We start from the raw sequence: 13,879 nt of genomic DNA, 5'->3' as shown, positions 1-13,879 counted from the left end.
ACTTGACTTGTGCCTCAAAGTGACTACCCCTTAGACATTGTCAACTGAACTAGACAGACAAACCAACCAAACCCACAAAACTCCCTAAACACCATTGCCCTCTTGTTTCGGTATCATCAATCAATCGATAAATCAATCGATCAATCAACCACAATCCGCCCATTACATATTACTTAAACACTCCATCAAAACCTTAATCAATACCCATCCTGTTCCTTCCTCCCATCACCACCATTCACCCCCTCCTCTTCTTCCTCTTGCATCTCTCCTTGACTACCCCTTCTAACCTCCCCATCCCCCCTCAACTTTGCAAAATACGCCTTGATATCCTCCGCACTAACCGCCCTCCCACTCTCTGCAAACTCTCTGAAAAACGGCTTCAACTTATCTTTGAGGTGGTTATACGCCATGACGCCCTCAATGGCTCGCACCCGATCAATGTTGCGCAGAGCCGACTCGCCTCTTTCGAGAACCGATCCCGACCCCTTGCTGCTGCTTCCGCCGTGTAGAGAATGGGAGGGGGAGGTTGTTTCGGAAACGGGGGGTTCGTAGGTGTCTTCTTCTTCGAGGAGGTGGGGGTGTGGGATGAGGAGAGGGAAGCATTGGGGGCAGTGGCAGAGGAGGGAACGGAAGGAGGGGGTGGTGAAGAAGAGGGAGAAGAGGGACTTTTGGGAGGAGAAAGGTGGTGGGGGGAGGGAGGAGAGGAGGCAGGGTTTGGGGTTGGGGTTGGGGTGGGGGGTTGTGGTGGAGGAGGACGAGTCTATGGTGGTGAGGGTTGTTGTGTTGATGGTGGTGGTGGTGGTGGAAGAGCCGTTGGTTGTGAGGGACTCGGTTGTAGTGATGGCGGTAGTCGTTGACTGGACGGTTTCATCGGTTTTGGGCTTCTTTTCTTGGGATTCCTCGATGTCTTCGTTATCGTCGTCAGATGCTTTGCGCTTCTTGGATGAGGAATCGCCGTTGACTTCGAGTTCCGAGGTGGTACTAGTGGTTTGCTCCTCCTCCTTCTTCAGATAGACAGGCGGTAGGAATCCTTCAGTACCCGCATATCTCTTGATCCAGGGGTACGCCTCGACGCACTTGTAGCAGATGAATCCCTCAAAGTCGTCATCGGCAGGGAAGCCAGGCGGTGGAGGTGGATCGTCGTCTTCGTCTTCTTCCTCTGCCTCTTCAACAAGGGCGCCGTTCTGTTCTGTTGTCTCGTCTTCCGCGATTGTAGGTAAGGACCCATTTTCGGTCTTGATCGCCGTCTTCAGCGCCGCAGACTTGGGCTTATCCTTGATGTCCATCTTCTCAAACCAATCTGGACCCAAACCCACGATGCACCCAGGATGGTACCAATCCTCTCCACAACCGCCTGTTTCTGCCGTACCTAGTCCCAGACATTGAAACATGGTCCCCTTCTGCTCAAACGGGTCATAATCGCACTCGCAGCCGCAGAACCGATTCCGGAAGTTATGGTTGTACTTGTTGTTGGCATCTGGTTCCTCCGAGTGCACGTCGCCCTTGGTGCCCGTCTCCTCATTGATGCGCAGGTTGCACGGGCTCGTGGGTGGGAAGCGTGTGGTACCGCAGTCGCAGGTAAAGTTGCGCTTGGCGAAGATCTCGACGAGGGTGTGCTCGCCGTGACACTGGACGGAGCAGGAGTAGCAGATGCCGGCCGCGTTGTAGGGCGCTTTCGGGTCGGCGGGTGGTGGGTTGCAGGTCAGACAGGAGAAGACGGCCTGGCGGAGGGGACCGAGAGGCTTGGTGCAGGTTTCGATGCTCTGGTGGGAGGTTAGGATTGACATTAAGGAAAAAGGGTAGAGAAGACAAGGGATACGCACGTATGGAAGAGCTTCGCGCGCGTCGGCCTCTAGTTGCATTTGGTCGCGGATGAAGCTAGACCATGGTTAGTAAGTACTGTATCGTGTGGTAACTCCAATGTATGATAACATACTCTGCGGCAGTCTGAGAGTTTTCCGACTTCGCGGAGAAGCTCTCAGTACGAGTCTTGGTGAGCGCGACCGGTCCTGGAGCTTCATGGCCATTTGGAGCGGCCTCGACGGGCTGTTGCGCCGGTTGGGGATCCATTGGTGATGCTTTCACGGTCAACCTTCGACAGTCGCTATGAGTTTCAAAAATGGTGAGAAAACAGGAGCTTTGAGGATGGTGCTGGGTCACGAAAGATGGGTTCTGTCCGGAAGTATTCAAACAAGAAACAATTGCTGGGGCGCGAAGAGGAGGATGGGGGCGCGTTGGTGAAAGCGTGAGAGAGCGGCCCGGGGGAGAAGGACCGAGCTTGCAATGTACCCTTTGGTCCAAGGCACTACAGGTGTCCAAGCAGCACAGATTGGAATTGGGTTCAAGGGAATCTCATTGAAGGTGATTTGATCAATAATAACATCGTCCTGAAATATGTAGCACCTTATAGCTCATACTTTGCTTCTTCTACTCGTCGTTGTTCACTTGGACTTTGGGCTTTTGTGACTTTTTTGGAATCTCGACAAGTCGAATTGGCGTGTAAGAGCAGCACCAAGTGGGTCCGGTACGTACTGCCAAGCCCATTAAACCACAGCAACCACTTAACGCGACCGCCCTTATCCGGCTTAGCGCATCACGTCTGGCGCGTCTTCCCTGGACTGCAACGCGAAAAAAAAGCAGGGACAAGGTCGCAAGCGAATCGCAAGGGCAACATTCATTCAGTGGTTCCTCGACGCTGTTTGTCTCTCTGTCTCACCCCGCAACATATCCTCTTTCTGGCTGGCATTCATTCTCCATAGCAATAACCAGGCCAGCATCCTTCATTCTCTTGTTTCTTCCATCTGTAGCTGGCTACAGTCCTCTGAGATACCCTTCACCAAGTCGCAATCATGAGGTATGTATGCCTCTTGCTCTTTCGTCTGTCACGGCTTCTCTTCGCAAGTAAACAGTGATTAACTGAGCCTCTTCCAATACCAGTTCCCCGCTGCGCGACAACCCGTCCTCTGCCAACCGTGGCGCCGTTCCCAGGGCCACCCGCAAGCGTGCGCGTAACGATAACGATGGTGCATCCTCGCTTCCCCGGGCTTCGAGCCCCGTCATGCCCTCTTCTCCTCCCGCCTTCCCGGTTGCCCATGGCGCAGATGAGGACGACGACATCGAGGAAGACGTCGCCGCTGAAATCCAAGACGACATTGACGACCTCGACGAGTTGGCCGAAGACGATGTAGACTTGTTCCGCGAAGGTTTCGAGCGTGATTATAGGGAAAGAGACGAAAACGACGCCTACGAAGGAATTGACATCGACGATGAGGAGTATGAGGCCCTCGACCCCGCCGCAAGGCGCCGTCTTGAAGCCAAGTTGGCCCAGAGAGACCGTCACGTGAGGATGGGAATGGGCACCACATATCTTCCTGGTGACGACGACGATGGTGATATCGACCTTGCCAACCTGGAACGACGCCGAAGAATCCGCTACAATGAAGACCCCGATGTCGATATGGATGGCGACATTATGGACTCGGAACTTCCTCTCGAAGCCCTGATGGATGTCAAGGCTGCCACTTTGAGCGAATGGATCTCAGTCCCGGCTGTACAAAAGACCATCCGCAGAGAGTTCAAGGCTTTCCTCACAGAATACACCGACGAGAGCGGTTCGTCCGTCTACGGCAACCGCATTCGTACTCTCGGTGAGATCAACGCCGAGTCTCTCGAGGTCTCCTACGAACACCTCGCTACGGCCAAGGCCATTCTTGCATACTTCCTCGCCAATGCGCCAACCGAGATGCTCAAGCTATTCGACGAGGTTGCCATGGAAGTCGTCCTCCTCCATTACCCCGACTACGAGCGCATTCACGCCGAGATTCACGTCCGTATCTTCGATCTTCCCATCCACTACACGCTCCGTCAGCTCCGCCAGTCGCACCTCAACTGTCTTGTGCGCGTGAGCGGTGTCGTCACCCGCCGTACCGGTGTCTTCCCCCAGCTCAAGTACGTCAAGTTCGACTGCACCAAGTGCGGCGTCACTCTCGGTCCCTTCCAGCAAGAGTCCAACGTCGAAGTCAAGATCTCCTACTGCCAATCCTGCCAGTCTCGTGGCCCCTTCACCCTTAACTCCGAGAAGACCGTCTACCGCAACTACCAAAAGCTCACCCTTCAAGAATCCCCCGGCACCGTTCCCGCCGGTCGTCTGCCCCGTCACCGCGAGGTCATTCTCCTCTGGGACCTGATCGACAAGGCCAAGCCGGGCGAGGAGATCGAAGTAACGGGCATCTACCGCAACAACTACGACGCGCAGCTCAACAACCGCAACGGCTTCCCCGTCTTCGCCACCATCCTTGAAGCCAACAACATTGTCAAATCCCATGACCAGCTCGCCGGCTTCCGCATGACCGAGGAAGACGAGCATGAGATCCGCCGCCTCTCGCGCGACCCGCATATCGTCGACAAGATCATCAACTCCGTCGCCCCTTCCATCTACGGACACACCGACATCAAGACCGCCGTCGCCCTCTCCCTCTTCGGCGGCGTCGCCAAGCAAGTCGGCGCCCACCACATTCGTGGCGACATCAACGTCCTTCTCCTCGGCGACCCCGGTACCGCCAAATCACAAGTACTCAAATACGCCGAAAAGACGGCCCACCGCGCCGTCTTCGCCACCGGCCAGGGTGCTTCCGCCGTCGGTCTAACGGCCTCCGTCCGGCGCGACCCGCTCACGTCCGAATGGACTCTCGAGGGCGGCGCCCTCGTCCTCGCCGACAAGGGCACCTGCCTGATCGACGAGTTCGACAAGATGAACGACCAGGACCGCACGTCCATCCACGAAGCCATGGAGCAGCAGACCATCTCCATCTCCAAAGCCGGTATCGTCACGACCCTACAGGCCAGATGCGGAATCATCGCCGCTGCTAACCCTATTGGCGGGCGGTACAACTCCACCATTCCCTTTTCTGCCAACGTGGAGCTTACCGAGCCGATTTTGTCTCGTTTCGACATCCTTTGCGTCGTGCGCGACACAGTCGAGCCCGAAGAAGATGAGCGGCTGGCGCGCTTCATTGTCGGGTCGCATAGCAGGAGTCATCCGTTGATGAACAACACGCAGGACGCTAGCGGTGGTGATTCAATGCAAGTGGAACACGACACCCAAGCTGCTGCTGCTGAGACACAGCAGCAGCAAACTGGTGAACACGGCCGTAAAAAGGAAGGCGAAATCCCACAAGAGCTGTTGAGGAAGTATATCCTTTATGCCCGAGAGCGGTGCCAGCCAAAGCTGTATCACATGGATGAGGATAAGGTGGCGAGGCTGTTTGCGGATATGAGAAGGGAGAGTTTGGCGACGGGGGCTTATCCTATTACCGTAGGTTTCTTTCTCTTTTTTTTTTTTTCCCGTCATCACCCAACCCAACCCAACTCAACAACACATACTAACCTCCTCATCTCTACTAGGTCCGTCACTTGGAAGCCATCATCCGCATCTCCGAAGCCTTTTGCCGCATGCGCCTTTCCGAGTACTGCTCCGCCCAGGACATTGACCGCGCTATCGCCGTGACCGTCGAGTCCTTTGTTGGCTCGCAAAAGGTCAGCTGCAAGAAGGCGCTTGCCAGGGCTTTTGCCAAGTATACGCTTAACAGGCCTGGTACTGGTAATAATGGCTCTGGGAGCGGCACCTCTCAGGGGAGGAGGGGCGGTGCTAGGAGGGGTGTGAGCGCTGCTGCTTGAGAGACTCTGATGACTTTTTGAAGTAAGTGGAGGGATATGAAATCATGCTTTTTGTGAAGGACCGGGGAAGATTACACGGTTGGGATTTGTTTGGGTCGCTTATGAACTTTGTGTAAAAAGGGCTTGATTAGAGCCGGAGTGGAGGCGTTGGGTATATCATCTTGTACGCTTGTTACGTATTGTGGATGGCATAATGTCATATTTTCTTTCGGTTCAAGCGAAATAGAACCCCAAGTGATGAAACCAAAAACTGGCATTATCAGCAATCGTATTTGCCTCCACCTATCTAGTGTCGTATCATTCCTTCATAACATCATGATGTAACTGTCCCTATTTTGTGATACGCCTGTCCCATCGTTACCACGCCAACAAGGAGAGAGCAACCAACCAATCTTCCATCCGATGAGTGTAAACCACCCACCGCTTCTTTCAAGTACAGTCATTCAACTGTCCTTTCCTTCCCTCAAAAGATAGATAGACAATGCTACATCTCACAGTTTTAGTCCATACACACGTACGTCTACACGCGTAATGACATACAAGACAATATGCTCTTCTCCCAAAGTAAAGCAAACAGTAGTTATGACGGGAAGCGCAAAACGCCAGGAACTTGTGGTGTCTCCACATCCCATTTCCCTTATAGTAATGCATCGCCTGCCTTTGCCACAAACGCCGATGTATGCATAAGAAAAGATCCAGTTGTGGTACCCATAACAATGAAACCGGCCGTAGCAGAAAAATGCTGAAAATATGACTGATCCTAGTTTGTCCCATGCGAAATTAAGTTGCAGTCTTGCCACTGGCTTTGCCGATACAGCTAAGCGAGCAGATGGCCAAGGCTTCTAAAAGTGGTCGCTTAGCATTCCAGTTGAATGCTCATAACGTAAAATAGTAGGAAATGTTGAGGGAGAGAATAGAGAAATGGTCGGAGTAACCTTGATTCCACAGCCCAAAGCGGACTATGCCACTAAACTCTGTGACCAATCGAAAGACAACCGACCGCTGTTCCAAACGGTTATCGAATGGTGTTCAGATCGGAAAGGAACTTTGTCGCAATGTAGCAATCCCATACAAAGGATATGATATCCCAGAGCTCATACAATGGGCCCCAAATGATTCGAAATCCTATCCGTGGTGGATATCCAGCCAACATATCCGACCGACAAAACCTAGGCACATATATACTTCTGGTGAAGGGTCGGTGCAAGACAACCGACCCCTCTCCGGCAAGACGATATCCACCCGGGATGCAAGGTGATGAATTTTCCAAGATGCTTGTTCAAACGTCAGTCATCGTCGTGTCGAACTGTTCCGTGGTCGAAGCGGTCTCCAAGCCCCAGTTGCCTTCGTACACCGTTGCTCCGGCGGTCCTGCGGCAAGCAACCCAGTCGACGGACTCTACCTTCAGTAGAGCCTCGGCCGTAGGTCGATTCGCAGGCTCAGGCTGGATCATCCACCGGACAACGCTGTCTAGCGAGTGCGGATCATTGGCATCCATCATGAACCTTGGGGGTTCCTGGAGCTCGCTTCTCTTTTGCGCACCAAACAAGTTGCTCGGGTCATATGTGACTGAGCTGAAGGCAGAAAGATCGCCATCATCGGCAGAAATCTGTGCGTCCCGAATGATACCACCAGCATCACTCGAGGTAAGACTAGGCACAACCGTCAGATCGCCATTTCGAAGGGCCTGCCATGTGGGACCGTTGTCGGGAAGATAGACATTGCAAGCAATCTCCAAGATGATAAGTCCAAGAGCAAAGATATCGGCTGGCTTGCCGTACTGTCCCAACAAGATCTCAGGACCAATGTACTCTCGGTCACCTTCGCCTTCGACCCCTTTGGGGGCCGGCCATGGGACTGCGAATCCAAAGTCGCCGATCTTGAGATAGCCATCGAACCCGATGAAGATATTGGCAGGTTTCAGATCCAGGTGAATGAAGCCAGCGCTGTGAATGGCGGAAAGACCCTGCAAGTTAATCAGTTAGCAAGCCATTGTGGGAGATTCGAAACTAAGTTAGCCTACCTGGCTTAGTTCAAGCAATGTCTTCCAGATGCGGAAATCATCCATCCTGCCGTTTTGCCCAACTTCTCTGAGAAATGCGTCAAGACTGCCTTCGGTGCAATACTCAGTCTGGATGTATAGACATCCGTTTTGCTCCCAGCTGTCGACATAGTGCACGATCTTGTCGGAAGTACTCAGGGCCTTCAAGGCGTTGACCTCGCGCATCTTGCTTTCGCGTTGCTTCTCACCATGGCCAGAAAAAGCGATTTTCTTGACGGCAAAGACCTTCTCTACCTCGGGCGTATGTCTGCTGGGAGTTGATGTAAATGACGAAAAGGAAGCCATTGTGGAGCGTTGAACAACACGATACACTTGCGAAAAGGCACCACCCCCAATCACCTCAGCTTTGTCGAAGCGACTATACAGTGCTTCATCGACATTGCTAGGAGCATTCACGTTTTGGGGCGTAGAACTGATTCGACGGTTCTGCCCCTTGGTAAGTGGCTGGCCTTCAGGTGTTGCTGACGGAAGTCCTGGGCCGACGAGTGTTGTAGGTGTCGACGGCGACCGAGCAAACTTGATATTGCCTTTGCGAGCATTTGAGATGGACAAGAAATTTCCGTCAGGCGGGCCCATAGTTTCCGAAGGTGTCTTAGGATTCCTTGGATTCACTGGGCTGGCTGAATCAGGTGTATGCTTTTCTGAGGCTTCCACTATGGTGGGGTTGGTCTTGACAGGGGCAGGAGTGGTGAAGGAGTTGCCACGTCCGCGGCGCATGGTAAAGGAGGGGAGAGACTGGCTCATCCGCGATGAGTCTTTGATGCCGACTGGGAGAGGTTCACCGTCGGCCGTGGTGGGACGATCTGTCTGCCCGTTGCTGTGTCGACCTAGTGGACTTGTAAATCCGAAGCTTGAACTCGGCGTGCTGTGCTCCTTGCCAATACCGAAAGCAGACGCAGAATGTGTGAACCGTGTGGCAGTGGGCGTCATTTGTGCCTGTTGCGGGTGTGCTGGCGTTGATTGTGACTTGAAAAGACTCTTAGTCGGTGTTGGCGGGGGAAAATCATCGGACTCAGGTGAGTCTCCTGCATCCTCGCCCTCGAAACTCAACAGACTTGCTCTTCGAAGGTTGTTTCCACGAATTTGCTTGAAGAACAGACTTGCGGATCGGTCCTGGGGAGCAAATGGGCTGCCGCGCGGCGTGCTCGAAGCATTAGGAAGAGGGGTAGTTGCAGTGCCAAAAGACAATCTGGGGCGTCTGGCACTTCCCAGCGGTTTTGGGGGAAACGTTGAAGAGTCATAAGGCTGCTTCTTGCAAGGAGTGTCGGGCATAATCTCGGAATTATCTCCAGGACGCTTGGGCGGGCCGGCCTCGGGGTTTCGGTTCATCTTGGACACCAGTCCCGTTGACATAAAGGCAGCCTGAAATGGCTTGGCTCGCTTGTATTTTGGTGTAGCCACGGGCGGTGGAATCTTTGCACCTAGGGGGCGAGCTCCCAAAGGCAGTGATCTTGAGAAGTTCAAAGGTACCCTGGGCTTTTCGCCCAAGCTCACAGGAGGATGCGTGGGCGACTCATCGGGGAGGCTAGAGCCGGATGAGGACTGTGTGATGGTCCGAGACAAGGGGTGACGCTGGGCTGGCGGCCGAGGAAGTGGATGAACCGAGGCGCTTGGCAAAGGCGCCTGAGTAAAGGGGCTGCCACGGTCATCAGGCGGGAGATATTGATCGAGGGATAGCCTCGGCCTGGTCCGGGTTGTGCTAGTAGCAGGGGCAGCAGCTTTTGATGCCTGGTTAAGCTGTTTCTCTCCAACACGCCGACCCAACGAGATGCGTTGATCATCATGGCGTTGCTGTAAAGTACTTTTACGGAGAGAGGTCGTTCGTTTGGGTAGGCTCGAAATATCAGGCGAGGCCACGGAATCCTGAGGCGGGGTGGTACGGCGAGTGGACGACCGCAGTTCGTATCCTTTGGGCGCATCGTCATCGGGGTCGAATGGGTGCGATGTCGCTGGAGGGTCATCGAGGAGGTCAGCCCTGAGACCCAGACTGCGCCGCTTAGGGAGCGGGCTTTCCAGAGTAGCGTGATCCATGATCAGTGTCACCTCGGTATGGTGGACAGGGCTTGCCACGGGGCTTGCTATCGGGCTAGGGCTGCGCGAGGAAGGGCTTCCGCAGCGGGGACGGGCTTCAGGAGCCGAGACGGATGGTGGGAGGGGGTTGCCCGAGTCCCTGTGGGAGCCAAAGCACCTTCTGAGGGGACTCTTTTGCGACATTCGTGACCTGGATAACGGCCTGTTGACCGGTCTAGCAGGTCTCAATGAACGGGTCGAGAGACGCTCGCTAGGCTTGAGCGGAGTAGAACCTTCACCCAAAGGTCGTTGCGAGAGTGAAACGGCGAGCGAGGAGAGGGACTGTGGTGAACCGGCTGGTGTAGTCGAAGCTTGGCGAGCCCTGGAGGGCGATCGTGCAATGGCCTTTCGTAAAGATCGAACGGAATGGATGTGTGTCGGCGAGGGTAGGGTAAGCGTACCCCCACTCCCATTCGGATATGACATATCTTGGACAGCAGTCAATGTCTGTCTGTCTTTGTTGTTTGTGGGAGGTGATAGGAGCCCGTTTGGAGGACAGTCGTAAAAGGGAAGGCTGAGTGATCAACCTGGAACTCCAGACTCCGATAACCTAATGAAAAGGCGGCGTGATGTCGTGAAGTAAGAGAGCCGTTGGATGGTCAGGTAGTTGCATAAATCGAGAAGTTGAGAGAAGGCAGTAAACCCGAGATGGGGAGAATGTGAGCGAGCCGACGGGAATTGTCACAGGAACACGTCAGATGTTGAGAGGCGAGACCGGTTCATTCCCAGACCAAGTCTGGCATCTTCGAGGCAGAAAGTGCTCCCGATGTTTTTTCGCTCCTTCCTCCAATGTTGCTCCAAATTCTGTTCTCCTCCTTTCACCTCCGTTTCAGTTGCGGGGGTGCCTAGTTCCAGTCCAAAGCTCCTTCCTGCATCTAGCGGCTTGCAATGTGCATGTCGCCAACTTTGGGAAGTTGCACTCTTGCGGCCAAGAGGCCGATCGGGGCAACTGCGCAGGTGCTGCGCGCACACACTTGACCAGCACAGGCAGCCTCGGTTTGTCGGTGAGTTGGTGAGGCTTCACTCCCAGTGTTCCGGAGTGTTGATGAGTGCGTGGCGTGGTTGGAGACGGGTTCCGCGCGGTATCACAGGCCGTCGTACTGTATGTAATTCCCGTCGGTATTTGGTATGGGCGGCGGGGAGGGTTTGCGGTCGCTACCTAGGGGTGGGGCACGCGGGCGCTGACGCAAACAATGGAGGGAGTTTAAATGCTAAATCGGCAACAATGGACAAGTGATCGCCGTTTGGAACTCGCTGAGGAATACCAGAGCGCTGTAAGGGATGGGATGAGAATGGATCGGAAATCCGAGACTGAGGGGAAGTGCCAAGGGTTGGATATGGAGAATTGTCAAGGTCGATGGAGGACGTATCGTACGAAGGTTGTACAGGCAGTGAGTGGGCGCACAAGAAACTGAAGTGCCAGCGACAGGGAACTTATGTAATAGGATTCATCTGCAGCCCTGGCCGGCGGGGATTGTTTACTAGTCACACTGGGGCATCTCACTGAGTGCTACATGCTGCCAACTGCTCGTGCCAATTTGTACGCGTTGTGCAGGTGCGTTCGTCCACTTTTACGCAGGGTGCGCGCCAGTGAGAGAGTGGCAAGGGTACCAGTGCCCTGGCCTGCCAGCGTGCCTGCCTTAGCTCGATATTGCACTGTGACCTCACTGCAAGATCCCACTTATTTTGACCATCGATCATGCAGTGATGCACTTTTTGCTTGCTCTTTCCGCGGCATCGAAAGCAGATTTCACTCACAGAAGGAGGGTGTTTTGAAAGTGTGCATCCATTCCTTTTGCCCAATATATACAATGGATGCATTCACGCCTCAGACCCTTGCTGCATCAGGCATAGACAGACAAATACATACAGACGGGATCTCTTGTGTGGCGGGATCTTCAACCCTGTGGGACGAACTGCAGAACTTCACCGCCCTTGTGCCGGTAGCAAAAGCGTGAAAAAGGAGGGCAGTAAGATACTACACTACAAAATGTCACGAGGTCAACAAAAAGGCAATCAGTCTGGGTCTGGTCTTCCGATCCACGTCCGTTGATTCCTTTTGCTCTTTCCAGTTTTCAGAAGATGAGATCTCGGTGATAGGCGGCAGTTACCAGATCTGCCTTTCTCTATCGACGGGGGAACCATGATTGTCTGGCCCAGACCAATCAGACGAACCGTTCGTGGCAGCTTTGCTAGGATCATTTGGCCTGCCCGCCAATTGGAGAACAAGTCCATTCGAGAAGCCGTTTTGGATCCACATTTTGGCAACATCGATGACGACGGAGAGGTTCAAACTATAAGACAGTTTTCTTGCACGTGTACACTAGACTAGAAGTTTGTGCTGCTAGCAGTCTGTGGTTGTTCAGAACAGCGACTATATCAGTTGTGCTGATTCTTGGGTTTGTCGAATACTCGGACGATACTTCCCCAGCCAGCACCCGACTGTTCCACCTGGAGCATCTGTCTCAACTTGATGGAATGCGGCAACTTTGCCAATCAACTCCCACAAGACAGAATGGGAGTACCCAACCCGCTTGTCTCTCCGGTCTGTTCCCCTTACTTTCAGGTACACGGGCAGGTGGCGTGAAAAAAAGGTCCGGATACTCGCGGGGTCTGGTTTGGTATAAGCGTGTCCGGACTGTTTTTTTCACACCACCTGACGGGGCTGTTCTGAGCTTCCACTTGTCCATGACGCATGCCCACAACGACGTAAACTTCATACACCACATTCCACAAAGCATTTACCATCACCCCTTCTTTTCTTTCCCCTCATTCCTGGAATTTCAGGGACTCGGAATCTGGAGAACCGAGCCACTCGCTCTATGGGCTTGACGCAGGCGAATGGTCGTAAGAATAAACCGAGCAAGTCACGGTAAGTACATTGCACTTGGATATACTTCTTTCCCAATTTTGTAAACAGCGACCTGAGCGGTACCTCTAGTGGACCATCCGCGTTCGGTTCATTCCTACGACCGCCCAGGGTAGCGGGCCTGATACATGGACGTTATGGTACGGTACACCACAGACACTAGTTGAGAAGGTACGTACCTACCTTTCCATCCTTCATATGACAGCCAATCAGAGATGGATCATGGCTCGGATCACGGACCATCAGCGTTACACCACTGTCTGCGTGGCACCTGCCGGCGACAACTCACCTCCCTCTAGCCAGCCAAGCCAACAGAGCCTCACATCCCCCGCAAAGTTAACCCGCAACATGGTCCCACTCTCCAATTTGCGGCTCGTTTTGTTTGATGTTTCCCCGTTAACGAAACATATCTTTGGAACAGAGTAAAATTCTGGATTGACCAACCCAGAATCCAGGATGAAACTGGCGTGATTAGTACAAAGAGAAAATCGGCCCCGGTGAGACCAGGTACGGTTCAAGCGGACTGACAGATTCCACGGTGAGAAAATGCATGAAACTGTTCACTGCGATCTCAGAAACAAGATCCAACCAACAGATACTGCCAACATGATGCAAGCCGGCGCGGCTGAGGTTTGTATCACCATGAATCAGGGTCCGATGACATCTTCTCTGAGTTATGCCCAAAATGACTGCCGCAACGATAGTTCGGTCATTCTACTTCCATCCTTTTTTCGATCCAAGCCACCACTGCCTCAGAACTATGTATCTGATCTTGAACCGCCAGAACAATCAAACAAGTTTCACTTCAAATTTGCAAAGCGACGAAACCTTGCTAACTTGATAAGTGAGAGTCTACCTTGGATATGAGGCTTCTACCAAGTGTATGGGGTCCACATCTACATGTACTTACAAACCAAACAAAAGTGACTATAGTAGTATTGAATCAAAGTTGAGTTCCCAAAAATAAGTCTACGATCAAGTCAATCAAATATGAGGATGAGTGTCTATATCTGTTTAAGGTGTATTCACTCTAGCTAGATATGAACGCACTTCCCTACCAAACTGATTGGCCCTCGTCGTCACACAGATGGACGTAGATACAGGCTCATGTAACTGATATCTGTGTCTACTTCAACAAAAGGGGATGATGACAATCTCCCGTACTTCTCCACAGGGATTCGTGAATCAAGATGTAAATCGGA

At 53.1% G+C, this 13,879-nt stretch overlaps 4 protein-coding genes across 4 annotated transcripts; 1 reads left to right on the top strand and 3 right to left on the bottom strand.

Moving 5' to 3' along the window:
- Position 1: 1 nt before the first annotated feature.
- B0T23DRAFT_331165 (putative zinc finger in N-recognin-domain-containing protein) lies at positions 2-2,426 on the bottom strand. The gene is made up of 3 exons (XM_062835720.1): positions 1,937-2,426; positions 1,824-1,878; positions 2-1,763 (listed from the first exon to the last, which is right to left on the bottom strand). The coding sequence occupies exons 1-3, from the start codon at positions 2,068-2,070 to the stop codon at positions 198-200; spliced, it is 1,755 nt and encodes a 584-aa protein (XP_062697873.1). The 5' UTR covers positions 2,071-2,426; the 3' UTR covers positions 2-197.
- Positions 2,427-2,635: 209 nt separating this feature from the next.
- Positions 2,636-5,932, top strand: B0T23DRAFT_410051 (putative DNA replication licensing factor). Its single transcript, XM_062839391.1, has 3 exons — positions 2,636-2,854; positions 2,938-5,314; positions 5,404-5,932. Exons 1-3 carry the CDS (start codon positions 2,850-2,852, stop codon positions 5,674-5,676), a joined length of 2,655 nt encoding a protein of 884 aa, XP_062697872.1. The 5' UTR covers positions 2,636-2,849; the 3' UTR covers positions 5,677-5,932.
- Positions 5,933-6,019: 87 nt separating this feature from the next.
- Positions 6,020-6,603, bottom strand: B0T23DRAFT_38579 (uncharacterized protein). The gene has a single exon (XM_062837563.1). It carries the CDS (start codon positions 6,448-6,450, stop codon positions 6,106-6,108), a length of 345 nt encoding a protein of 114 aa, XP_062697871.1. The 5' UTR covers positions 6,451-6,603; the 3' UTR covers positions 6,020-6,105.
- A 341-nt stretch (positions 6,604-6,944) lies between these two features.
- B0T23DRAFT_38588 (uncharacterized protein) lies at positions 6,945-10,370 on the bottom strand. Its single transcript, XM_062837567.1, has 2 exons — positions 7,700-10,370; positions 6,945-7,642 (listed from the first exon to the last, which is right to left on the bottom strand). Exons 1-2 carry the CDS (start codon positions 10,232-10,234, stop codon positions 6,956-6,958), a joined length of 3,222 nt encoding a protein of 1,073 aa, XP_062697870.1. The 5' UTR covers positions 10,235-10,370; the 3' UTR covers positions 6,945-6,955.
- Between the last annotated feature and the right edge of the window lie 3,509 nt (positions 10,371-13,879).

This window comes from Neurospora hispaniola (assembly GCF_033458365.1).
Source record: "Neurospora hispaniola strain FGSC 10403 chromosome Unknown B0T23scaffold_1, whole genome shotgun sequence".
NCBI classification, from domain to species: domain Eukaryota; kingdom Fungi; phylum Ascomycota; class Sordariomycetes; order Sordariales; family Sordariaceae; genus Neurospora; species Neurospora hispaniola.
This window is presented reverse-complemented; position numbering and strand designations above follow the sequence as displayed.